The sequence below is a fragment of the Aegilops tauschii genome, chromosome 5 (assembly GCF_002575655.3).
Source record: "Aegilops tauschii subsp. strangulata cultivar AL8/78 chromosome 5, Aet v6.0, whole genome shotgun sequence".
Classification (NCBI taxonomy): domain Eukaryota; kingdom Viridiplantae; phylum Streptophyta; class Magnoliopsida; order Poales; family Poaceae; genus Aegilops; species Aegilops tauschii.
Window position 1 is genome coordinate 421481312 of NC_053039.3, and position 13148 is coordinate 421494459.

The 13148-nt window shown below is 46.6% G+C and overlaps 1 protein-coding gene across 1 annotated transcript; it reads left to right on the forward strand.

Annotated features, from left to right (window-relative positions):
- The first annotated feature begins 7370 nt into the window (after positions 1 to 7370).
- LOC109746873 (F-box/LRR-repeat protein At3g03360-like) lies at positions 7371 to 12931 on the forward strand. The gene is made up of 5 exons (XM_040389873.2): positions 7371 to 7572; positions 7987 to 8090; positions 10906 to 11739; positions 11840 to 11983; positions 12096 to 12931. The coding sequence occupies exons 1-5, from the start codon at positions 7500 to 7502 to the stop codon at positions 12477 to 12479; spliced, it is 1539 nt and encodes a 512-aa protein (XP_040245807.1). The 5' UTR covers positions 7371 to 7499; the 3' UTR covers positions 12480 to 12931.
- Positions 12932 to 13148: the final 217 nt, after the last annotated feature.

The following is a 13148-nucleotide window of genomic DNA, read 5'->3' on the forward strand; positions in this document are numbered from 1 at the left end:
TCTGCTGTGGTCAGGTCTTGAGTCTTACTCAATACTCACACCTTGTAACACAGCCAAGAACTCCTTCTTTGCTGATCTATTTTGAACTCTTTCAAAATCATGTCAAGGTGTGCGTTCTTTGAAAGTATCATCAGGCGTCTTGATCTATCTCTATAGATCTTGATGCCCAATATGTAAGCAGCTTTATCCAGGTCTTCCTTTGAAAAACTCCTTTCAAACAACCCTTTATGCTTTCCAGAAATTTTACATCATTTCGGATCAACAATATGTCATTCACATATACTTATCAGAAATGTTGTAGCGCTCCCACTCACTTTATTGTAAATACAAGTTTCTAACAAACTTTGTATAAACCCAAAAACTTTGATCACTCCATCAAAGCATATATTCTGACTCCGAGATGCTTGCTCTAGTCCTTGGAAGGATCGCTGGAGCTAGCATACCTTTTAGCATCCTTAGGATCGACAAAACCCTTCTGATTGTATCACATACAACCTTTCCTTACGAAAACTGGTAAGGAAACTTGTTTTGACATCCATCTGCCAGATTTCATAAATGCAGCTAATGCTAACATGATTCTGACGGACTCAAGCATCGCTACGGATGAGAAAAATCTCATTGTAGTCAACTCCTTGAACTTGTGGAAATATTCTTCAGCCACAAGTCGAGCTTCATAGACGATACCGTCCACGTCCGTCTTCTTCTTAAAGATCCATTTATCTCGGATTTCATGGGTTCTAACCATTTGTCAGAATATGGGCCCACCATCGCTTCTCTATAGCTCATAGGTTCATCGTTGTCCAACAACATGACTTCCAAGACAGGATCACGTACTACTCTGAAGTATTACGCATCCTCGTCGTCCTACGAGGTTTGGTAGTGACTTGATCCGAAGTTTCATGATCACTATCATAAGCTTTCACTTCAATTGGTGCAGGTGCCACAGGAACAACTTCCTGTGCCTGCTACACACTAGTTGAAGTGACGGTTCAATAACCTTATCAAGTCTTCACCATCCTCCCACTCAATTCTTTCGAGAGAAACTTTTCCTCGAGAAAGGACTCGTTTCTAGAAGCAATTACTTTTGCTTCCAGATCTGAAATAGGAGGTATACCCAACTGTTTGGGTATTCTCATGAAGATGTATTTATCCGCTTTGGGTTCGAGCTTATCAGCCTGAAACTTTTTCACATAAGCTTCGCAGCCCCAAACTTTTAAGAAACGACAACTTAGGTTTCTCTAAACGGTGTCGTCTCAACGGAATTGCGTGGTGCCCCTTTTAAAGTGAGTGCGGTTGTCTCTAATGCCTAACCCATAAACGATAGTGGTAATTTGATAAGAGACATCATGGCATGCACTATATCCAATAGGGTGCAGTTATGATGTTCGGAGACACCATCACACTGTGGTGTTCCAGGCGGTATTAATTGTGAAACACTTTCCGCAATGTCTTAATTGTGTGCCAAACTCGTAACTCAGATATCTCTACGATCATATCACAGACATTTTATCCTCTTGTCACGACGATCTTCAGCTTCACTCTGAAATTACTTGAACCTTTCAATAATTCAGACTTGTGTTTCATCAAGTAAATACACTCAGCATCTACTCAAATCATCTGTGAAGCAAGAACATAACGATATCCACTGCATGCCTCAGCACTCATTGGACTGCATACATCAAAATGTATTACTTCCAATAAGTTGCTCTCTTGTTCCATCTTACTGAAAACGAGGCCTTTCAGTCATCTTGCCCATGTGGTATGATTTGCATATCTCAAGTGATTCAAAATCAAGTGAGTCCAAACGATCCATATGCATGGAGTTTCTTCATGCATATATACCAATAGACATGGTTCGCATGTCTCAATCTTTTCAAAAATGACTGAGTCCAAAGATCCATCTACATGGAGCTTCTTCATGCGTTCTATACCAATATGACTCAAGTGGAAGTGCCACAAGTATGTGGTACTATCATTACTATCTTATATCTTTTGGCATGAACATGTGTATCACTATGATCGAGATTCATTTTAGGTGCAAGACCATTGAAGGTATTATTCAAATAAACAGAGTAACCATTATTCTCCTTAAATGAATAACCATATTGTGATAAGCATAATCCAATCATGCTCAACGCAAACACCAAATCTCGATGGTAGAGGGAGCATGCGATGCTTGATCACATCAACCTTGGAAACACTTTCAACACACATCGTCATCTCACCTTTAGCTAGTCTCCATTTATTCCGCAGCTTTTATTTCGTGTTACTAACACTTAGCAACCGAACCGGTATCTAAAACCCTGGTGCTGCTAGGAGTACTAGTAAAGTACACATTCATATAATGTATATCCAATATACTTCTGTCGACCTTGCCTGCCTTCTCATCTACCAAGTATCTAGGGTAGTACTGCTTCAGTGACCGTTCTCATTACAGAAGCACTTAGTCTCGGGTTTGGGTTCAACCTTGGGATTCTTCACTAGAGCAGCAAACGACTTGCTGTTTCATGAAGTATCCCTTTTGCCCTTGCCCTTCTTAAACTAGTGGTTTTACTAACCATCAACAATTGATGCTCCTTCTTGATTTCTACTCTTGCGGTGTCAAACATCGCAAATAGCTCAAGGATCATCATAACTATCCCTGATATGTTATAGTTCATCACGAAGCTCTACTAGCTTGGTGGCGGTGACTATGGAGAACCATCACTATCTCATCTGGGAGACTAACTCCCACTCGATTCAAGCGATTGTGATACTCAGACAATCTGAGCACATGCTCAACGATTGAGCTTTTCTCCCTTAGTCTGCAGGCTTAAGAAACTTGTCAGAGGTCTCATACCTCTTGACGTGGGCACTAGTCTGAAATCCCAATTTCAGTCTTCGGAACATCTCATATGTTCTGCGACGTTTCAAAACCGTCTTTGGTGCCACAATTCTAAACCGTTAGCAATACGCACTGAACTATCACATAGTCATCAAAACGTGTATGTCAGATGTTTCGTAACATCTACAGACGACGCTGAGGTTCAGCATACCGAGCGGTGCATTAAGGACATAAGCCTTCTGTGCAGCAATGAGGACAATCCTCAGTTTACGGACCCAGTCCGCATAATTGCTACTACCAACTTTCAACTAAATTTTCTCTAGGAACATATCTTAACCAGTAGAACTAAAGCGCAAGCTATGACATAATTTGCAAAGACCTTTTGACTATGTTCATGATAATGAAGTTCATCTGTTTATTGAACTCCCACTCAGATAGACATCCCTCTAGTCATCTAAGTGATACATGATCCGAGTCAAACTAGGCCGTGTCCGATCATCACGTGAGACGGACTAGTCATCATCGGTGAACATCTCCATGTTGATCGTATCTACTATACGACTCATGTTCGATCTTTCGATCTCTTGTGTTCCGAGGCCATGTCTGTACATGCTAGGCTCGTCAAGTCAACCTAAGTGTTTCACATGTGTTCCGAGGCCATGTCTGTACATGCTAGGCTCGTCAACACCCGTTGTATTGAAACGTTAGAATCTATCACACCCGATCATCACGTGGTGCTTCAAAACAACGAACCTTCGCAACGGTGCACAGTTAGGGGGAACACGTCTCTTGAAATTTTAGTGAGGGATCATCTTACTTACTACCGTTGTTCTAAGCAAATAAGATGCATAACATGATAAACATCACATGCAATCAAATAGTGACATGATATGGCCAATATCATTTTGCTCCTTTGATCTCCATCTTCGGGGCACCATGATCATCTTCGTCACCGGCATGACACCATGATCTCCATCATCATGATCTCCATCATTGTGTCTTTATGAGGTTGTCACGGCAACGATTACTTCTACTTCTATGGCTAACGCGCTTAGCAATAAAGTAAAGTAATTTACATGGCATTATTCAATGACACGCAGGTCATACAAAAATAAAGACAACTCCTATGGCTCCTGCCGGTTGTCATACTCATCGACATGCAAGTCGTGATTCCTATTACAAGAATATGATCAATCTCATACATCACATATATCATTCATCACATCTTCTGGCCATATCACATCACATAGCACATGCTGCAAAAACAAGTTAGACGTCCTCTAATTGTTGTTGCAAGTTTTTACGTGGCTTGTATAGGTTTCTAGCAAGAACGTTTCTTACCTACGTAAAACCACAACGTGATATGCCAATTTCTATTTACCCTTCATAAGGACCCTTTTCATCGAATCCGTTCCGACTAAAGTGGGAGAGACAGACACCCGCTAGCCACCTTATGCAACTAGTGCATGTCAGTCGGTGGAACCTGTCTCACGTAAGAGTACGTGTAAGGTCGGTCCGGGCCGCTTCATCCCACAATGCCACCGAAACAAGATAAGACTAGTAGCGGCAAGAAGAATTGGCAACATCGACGCCCACAACTACTTTGTGTTCTACTCGTGCATAGAAACTACGCATAGACCTAGCTCATGATGCCACTTTTGGGGAACGTAGCAGAAATTCAAAATTTTCTACGCATCACCAAGATCAATCTATGGAGTACTCTAGCAACGAGGGGAAGGGGAGTGGATCTACATACCCTTGTAGATCGCGATGCGGAAGCGTTGCAAGAACGCGGATGAAGGAGTCATACTCGTAGCGATTCAGATCGCGGTTGATTCCGATCTAAGCACCGAAGAACGGTGCCTCCGCGTTCAACACACGTGCAACCCGGTGACGTCTCCCACGCCTTGATCCAGCAAGGATAGAGGGAGAGGTTGGGGAAGACTCCATCCAGCAGCAGCACGACGGCGTGGTGGTGGTGGAGGAGCGTGGCAATCCCGCAGGGCTTCGCCAAGCACCGCGGGAGAGGAGGAGGAGGGAGAGGGGTAGGGCTGCGCCGAAGGAGAGACGTTCTCATGTGTCTTGGGCAGCCCAAACCTCAACTATATATAGGGGGGAGGGGGCTGCGCCCCCCTCTAGGGTTCCCACCCCAAGAGGAGGCGGCCAGCCCTAGATCCCATCCAAGGGGGCGGCCAAGGGGAGGAGAGGGGGGGGGGGGCGCCACTAGGGTGGGCCTCAAGGCCCATCTGGACCTAGGGTTTGCCCCCTCCCACTCTCCCATGCGCTTGGGCCTTGGTGGGGGGCGCACCAGCCCACCTGGGGCTGGTCCCCTCCCACACTTGGCCCACGCAGCCTTCTGGGGCTGGTGGCCCCACTTGGTGGACCCCCGGGACCCTCCCGGTGGTCCCGGTACATTACCGATATCACCCGAAACTTTTCCGGTGACCAAAACAGGACTTCCCATATATAAATCTTTACCTCCGGACCATTCCGGAACTCCTCGTGACGTCCGGGATCTCATCCGGGACTCCGAACAACATTCGGTAACCACGTACATACTTTCCCTATAACCCTAGCGTCATCGAACCTTAAGTGTGTAGACCCTACAGGTTCAGGAACCATGCAGACATGACCGAGACGTTCTCCGGTCAATAACCAACAGCGGGATCTGGATACCCATGTTGGCTCCCACATGTTCCACGATGATCTCATCGGATGAACCACGATGTCGGGGATTCAATCAATCCCGTATACAATTCCCTTTGTCTACCGGTATGTTACTTGCCCGAGATTCGATCGTCGGTATCCCTATACCTTGTTCAATCTTGTTACTGGCAAGTCTCTTTACTCGTTCCGTAACTCACATCATCCCGTGATCAACTCCTTGGTCACATTGTGCACATTATGATGATGTCCTACCGAGTGGGCCCAGAGATACCTCTCCGTTTACACGGAGTGACAAATCCCAGTCTCGATTCGTGCCAACCCAACAGACACTTTCGGAGATACCCGTAGTGCACCTTTATAGCCACCTAGTTACGTTGTGACGTTTGGCACACCCAAAGCATTCCTACGGCATCCGGGAGTTGCACAATCTCATGGTCTAAGGAAATGATACTTGACATTAGAAAAGCTCTGAGCAAACGAACTACACGATCTTGTGCTAGGCTTAGGATTGGGTCTTGTCCATCACATCATTCTCCTAATGATGTGATCCTGTTATCAACGACATCCAATGTCCATGGTCAGGAAACCATAACCATCTATTGATCAACGAGCTAGTCAACTAGAGGCTTACTAGGGACATGGTGTTGTCTATGTATCCACACATGTATCTGAGTTTCCTATCAATACAATTCTAGCATGGATAATAAACGATTATCATGAACAAGGAAATATAATAATAACCAATTTATTATTGCCTCTAGGGCATATTTCCAACACTGCATCCAACACCGTTCGATGTCGGGAGCTGCAAGCGTGCACGTCGGAGCTGCGACCGGCTACTAGGGGAGCTGCAAGAGGGGAGGCCATTTTTTGCGGATGTGTTTTCGTTTTGCCGAACCAATTTTGTTTTTGCTGGAACCGATGTATTTTTTGCTAGAATCGATGTATTTTTTTGCTTCAACGATTGCAAAGCTCTCAAATGCTCATGTCGTTTTTGCTGGAACCTAAGTTTGTTTGTGCTGGAAGCGTTTTTGATTTTGCTTCAACCGACCACTGGACTTTGACCCGCGGAGAAGACTTTTGCTGGAAGATATTTGCTGCTTCCGATTTTTGTTGCTTGGCACTCTGACCCCGGCGAGCGGGAGACACAGAGATGCTACAACTAGCCACCCGAGCGCTATAATCACTGGAAGCTGAATCTAGCAAATTGTTACCATCATCTTTTTTTAACTGAAAACAGCTCCAACTTTTTGCTTCCATCATGTTCTGTTTTTGTTGGATCCAGCTATATTTTTGCTTCCACCATAACGACGACTGGCAGCTACACTGCGGCCGGCACTGATGACGGCGACCGACAGGGAGGGCAGCAACAGGCGAGTGCGCCGGGCGGTGCTTCAAGGCCGGGCGCATAGCTCATCCATGGAGGTGCGATGGAATTTTTCTGTAAAAGAAGAGGCCTGACGAAAGAAGATGAGGAATCGTACGGCTACGCGTTATTCTATCGGACGATGCTGATACAACCGGCCCAAAGTTGGACCGGTGCGCCGGCGCCTAGTAGTGCCCTTTAAAAAAAGATGTCAGTTTCGGCCGGTCGGCTGAAAAAAATTATTAACCCCCTTAATTTTTTATTAACCTTTCGTTATACGTAAAACGTAGCTTTGCCATAACTGAGCGATCAAACTAAATCCATATGTGAATTTTCAGTGACAGCCCATGTGTTTTACCCGTAGGGAGAAGCCAAACCATCGTCTGCTCACAAGGTTTGGGAGGACCCACTTGCAGCGGCCAACCGCCTCGCGTTCTTCCTGGACTCGTGGTCGTGGCAGGGATTTCATCCACCTCGCGCTTTCTGGATTCAAAGTCGAGGTTTAGATTCGGGCTCTTCTTTTTCCGGTGAAAAACAAATCGCGCTATCGACACAGGCGGTGGGGGAGAGAGGGAAACGGATTTCGTGTCTGCCTCGGCCAAGGGCGGCGTCGTCGGCGTCGGCGTGGGCCTCGAATCGCTCATGGGGCTTCCGGCGCTGCAGCGGATCATCTCCATGCAACGGGAGCGGCGCCGCCGGCAAACGCGAGCCCGTGGTAAGCCGCCGCCGCCGCCGCCTCTCTCTCAGCTCCCTCGCCCCCATCCGCGGATATTCTGTACGTGCGTGCCCTCGTATGCTGTCCCCCTTCCGAGAAGGGGATGGTCTTATTCAATGTTGCTCCACGGCTGGCAATGCCAGATTCCGTTCGCGTTTGGGCGTGAATTCTTGCTTTGGTGGATAGCAAGATTATTCCCTCGTTTAGTTCGTATGCCTGTTTACTTTCGAACAGATAAAATTTGGGTTCTCAGCAGCAACAAATTGAAGGATATTACTGAAATCAATAGCATTGTTGACCAAAATTGAATGGGAGGAACATAGTGGATTTCGCCATGTGCCTCCGTGTGTTTGAGTTTGCTGATTTCTTCTGTCAATGCGCAAGCTGTCTATGACTATGCATCGTGCGTTGCAGGCGGATCAATTGCTCCGGTGCCTAAAAGAAAGTCACCAGCCCTCCAGCAAGATGGTACTTCTGAAGGTGGCAAAAGAATGAAATATCTGCCGAGTCTTCCGGAGGTATGTGATAAGATGCTGATGACAGAAGAACTATGCTGCAAGTATATTATCAACGTCGAACCTTTTGTTCTTTTGTACGTTTAATTTATAGTGATGAAACATAAATCTGCTGGCAAGTAACATGCTTAGAACATTCCTTCTCTTTGCGTATATTCTTCTTTTGTAGAAAAAGGTGAAAAGCTACATACGAGATTCCTGTACTGTCCTTTGGATTTTTCTAAAACCCTAAAACACATGATCATAGCCACATATGAGTGAACATAGAACCATGGCAAGTATGCATGTTTAAAGCAACTCCAACGCGCCGACCCAAATGGACAGCGCTTTTGTCCGCTTTTTGTCCGTTTGGGTCGGCCGTTTGCTCGGCGTCCGCTCTCTTTTTGATTTGGGTCGGCAATGCGCCCAATGCGCCGACCCATATTTGCCGGCGTGGCCGGCTGGCCGCCCTTTTTTCAACAAATATGCACACATATTTCATTGTTTCACAAGAAAACATATAAAAAATAGCATAGTTTCACAACCAAATAAAACATAGTTTCAAAACCAAATAATGCAAGCATAGTTTTACAAGCCGAATAAAAATTAAATTGTCTCAAATACATGTGAAAAGAAGATACATCTATTGGTTGCCAACATTAGCCCACATATGCTCAACCAAATCATTTTGCAGCTGCATGTGAGTTTCCCAATCATGCATTTCATGATGAAATTGGGTGAACTGTTCAAACGTTGCCGCTCCTCCATGCTCAGGCACAACATTCTCACCCTGAAACTCAAACCCTTGATTGTACATACGTTCTGGACGCTCATCTTCTACGATCATATTGTGCATGATCACACAAGCAGTCATCACCTCCCATAGCTTCTTGGTGCTCCAAGTCCTAGCAGGATACCGAACGATGCCCCATCGAGATTGCAAAACACCAAAGGCACGCCCGACGTCCTTCCTAGCACTCTCTTGCTCTTGGGTAAATCTTTTCCTCTTCTCTCCGACAAGGTTGGGGATTGTCTTCACAATAGTGGTCCACTGAGGATAGATACTGTCACCTAGGTAGTATCCTTTGTCGTAGTTGTGGCCGTTGATGGTAACATTCACCGGCGGGCTGTTGCCTTCGGCAAGCCTTGCAAACACCGGCGAGCGTTGAAGCACGTTGATATCATTGTGTGATCCGGCCATGCCGAAGAAAGAGTGCCAAATCCAGAGATCTTGTGAGGCCACGACCTCAAGTATGACAGTGCAAGCCCTGACATGGCCCTTATACTGCCCTTGCCAAGCAGAAGGGCAGTTCTTCCACTCCCAGTGCATGCAGTCTATGCTGCCCAGCATCCCTGGGAAGCCCCTGCTGGCATTCAGCGCCAACAAGTGGGCTCTATCTTGAGTAGTCGGCTCTCTCAAGTACTCAGTGCCAAACACAACAATCACAGCCTTGCAGAACTTGTACATGGAGTCTAGGCATGTAGAATCGCTCATACGGGCGTACTCATCAATGAGATCACCGGGCACTCCGTATGCAAGCATCCGGACGGCTGCAGTGCATTTCCGATAAGATGAGAAGCCAATCTTTCCAAGGGCATCCTCTTTGCACTCGAAATAGTCATCGTATCCGACTACCCCCTCTCTAATACGGTTGAAAAGATTCCTACTCATACGAAAACGCCGCTGGAAATTTCTGATGTTTGAACAGCGGGTTGGTTGTGTCAAAGTAGTCCTTCCAAACAAGGAAATGCCCGCTCTCTCGGTTGCGATTCAACGCCGGAAGGTGCCCCGGGATCGAGCCACGGAACAACGGCCGTTGGCTATTAAGGTGGTGATGGACCAACACGGCAGCCAAGATCATCTCCTCATCGTCGGACAAGGAATCGTCGGAGTCGCAAAGGAAATTGTGGAAAAAGAAATCGTCGGCGGAGTCCATTTTGTACCTTGGCAAACTGTCGAACAGTTTTCGGGCGTCGACGAAGGAGCTGGCCGGCGAAGAGACGCGCGCCTCCCTTGGACCAGGTGGCTGGCTGGAGGCGTCCGATGAGCCTGCCGGCGTCCGACGAGCGTCCCGGCGTCAGGACGAAGGAGCTGGCCGGGGCGGCGACGCGACTTCCTGCTCGTGGTGGCGTCGGGAGGTGGGGGTGGGAAGCTTCGGTGCCCCGGCGGCGAGACGGTGTTGGCGGCGACTTGGGAGGTGGCGGCGTTGGGGGGAGGTGTGTCGGCACAGGCTGCTGGCAGAGGCACCAGAAATGGGTGGCGGTGGCGACGCGACTGAGGAGGGCGAGGGTTTGCTGTCGATATGGGGTGGGAGAGGAGGGCCAATATGCCACCGACTAGCGGGCCAGGGGAGGAGTAGGCGGGCGCCACGCGCGTCCATTCCGTGTCCGCGCCGACGCAAATGAGGCTCAAAATTGGGCCGGGAATGGGTCGGCAGGCGGACGAAAAGCGGACGCGCGTTCGTTTGGGTCAGCGCGTTGGGCCGACTTTTCTATCCGCGCCGACCCAAACGGACGCACGCAGACGAAATGGGTCGGCGCGTTGGAGTTGCTCTTAGGATAGCATAAATTGGAAAACGATCCATTTCACAAAAGGCATAAGTGGGATACTTTGCTGCACTGTTGAAGTACTTTGTTGTAAACTAGTCTCTAAATGATTTTCTTTTTGTATGTCAATTCTACAAAAAGGACAATAGTTTCACTCTGTATTGCATTGCACATTGTGCAACCAACTAGGGTACAATGTACATCAAATGGTCGTATTGTTTTTCTTTCCCCAATTGAAATAATCATTTGCTTATGTTCTATTTCTGTCTCCGCGTGTGTGCATGACATGCAGGACATCTGGTGGCATATACATTCACTAATGCCAATGCGAGATGCTGCTCGAGCTGCCTGCGTTTCTCGTACCTTTATGCATTCCTGGAGACGCCGTACCAGCCTCACCTTCAGTAAAAAAACACTAGGCATTGGTGAAGATGTGTGTGAAAAGGATGGTAAAGCAAGAGATCTCACCTTCAAAGTTGACAGAATTTGGATAGAACACCCAGGCATTGGTGTGAAGGAAGTCAGAATTGAGTTCTATGATAACACGACCAGGGTCTGTTTTCTTGATCGCTGGCTTCAGATTGCCGTCACACCTGGGATTGAAGAACTCATTGTTATTCCTTCTGTGGGCCATAAAAGGTACAACTTCCCATGGTCACTTTTATCTGAAGGAAGTGGAAACTCGATTCGGTGTCTGTTCCTTTCCAGGTGTGTGTTCTGTCCAACAGTCGGACTTGGCTTGAGAAGTTTGACTCAAATTACGCTGTGTTATGTCCATATTACAGGAAATGAGCTAGCCTGCCTTCTGGACAATTCTTTTGCTTTGCAGCAGTTGGGACTCAGCCATTGCAGCAAGATAATTAGACTGAAGATACCTTCCCTGCTGCAGCGGCTCATCACCCTTGAAGTGTCTGCATGTAAGAGGCTGCAGACAATAGAGATTGAAGCTCAATGTTTATCCAAATTTTGGTTTAGTGGTGAGCGGCTAGTACAACTCTCGTTTGGAGAAGCATTGCAATTGAAGACCCTAGACATGCACTGTCATGGTGCTGTCTGTGAGGCTCGTGCCAATCTTCCGTCCACCTTGCCAAATCTTGAAACACTTTCTGTATTTTCATATTTTGAGGTATACTACGAATTTTCTGGTGACAATGGACTACTGAAATGGGTATTATGATATTACAGTAGCCATGCACTTGCATTTTTAATCTGAGTTATTTATGCAGACGGTCAATACACCGATGGTCGGTAGCAAATTTCCATTCCTCAAGCACTTGACTGTTAAACTTGCTGCGGCCCCAGCCTATGATTATTGTTCTCTGATATCATTTTTTGATGCTTCTCCTTCATTGGAGACGTTCTTCTTGAATGTAAGTTTGTTCACCCTGCAAAGATATCTTCCTTTCCAGATCCTGCGCTTCAAATAGATCACTTAATTATGGTGGAACCTTCAATTCATATGTCTTTGCTTGTCATCTTTAGGGGTTCGAGGGAAGCATGCAACATCCATCCATTTTGGCAGATCCTTCAGGTCGGAGGCAGATGCCGAAGCACCGCCATGACAAGCTCAAGAATGTGACTATTGCTGGTTTCTCCTCTGCAAAGAGCTTGGTTGATTTAACCTGTCATATTCTTGAGAGTTCAGAGTCACTTGAGAGTCTTACATTGGACACCACGGAAGGATATGATTACCTTAGGTGTTCTGTCAACAGATCTGGCAAATGCTTCCGCATGCGCAGGGGTGCCATCTTGGAAGCTCGTCGTGGGCTCTTGGCTATCAAGACATACATTGAGGGAATTGTTCCGCCGAAAGTGAAGTTCACTGTTGTGAAGCCTTGCAGCCAGTGCCATGTTGTTGAGCTTTAGATGCCAGGTTATCCGACGATATAGTCATACAGTGTCCTAGTATATGTTAATTTCTAAATGTTGAACGCTTTAGGTGAAGGTGAAACCAATAGACTCCCACTTTTTGAAGGGCTTGATGAGGGTCAAGGATTGCTTTCTCGAATCTGCTGGGTGTTTTCAAATATGAAGTGAGACACAAGTGCGGTTTTGGGAGAACTGGTATGAGCATGATTACTCTGTTTAGTTTGATATCATCTGTCGTAAAGGATTGCTTTCCTTGAATCCCTTCTCATAGCTTGTCACATTTTTTTTACTGCATATTTTTGTTTTTTGGTTACAGTGGGTACTCTGAAGTCTTGTTGTTCTATTATTATGCACATTATGTTGTTGCCCAATGTTTTCAAGTCAGTTTGGCTGTGTAGAAACGATATTAGTTCAAGTTCATAGTCTTGTGAGGATATATTTTGCTCATGTATCAGTTGGCCACGATGGAAGCACTGGTAGAAAAAGAGGCTTCCATACGCCCCCATTAGTCCCCAAAACAATCGAACCGCGACCAAAGGGGTCTTTAGTCGCGGTTCGGGAGGAGACCCGCGACCAACTATCTGGGCCCAGCGCGCTCGGTCGACAGCTGGCGGACGGGAGGGGCTTTAGTCCCGGTTGGCCTGGCCAACCGGGACTAAAGGTCCC

Coding starts and splice junctions, on each gene's coding strand:
- LOC109746873 (XM_040389873.2), top strand. CDS start 7,500: ATGGGGCTTCCGGCGCTGCAGCGGATCATCTCCATGCAACGGGAGCGG. Junction 11,740..11,839: donor CTGTATTTTCATATTTTGAG/GTATACTACGAA, acceptor TTATTTATGCAG/ACGGTCAATACACCGATGGT. Junction 11,984..12,095: donor TGGAGACGTTCTTCTTGAAT/GTAAGTTTGTTC, acceptor TGTCATCTTTAG/GGGTTCGAGGGAAGCATGCA.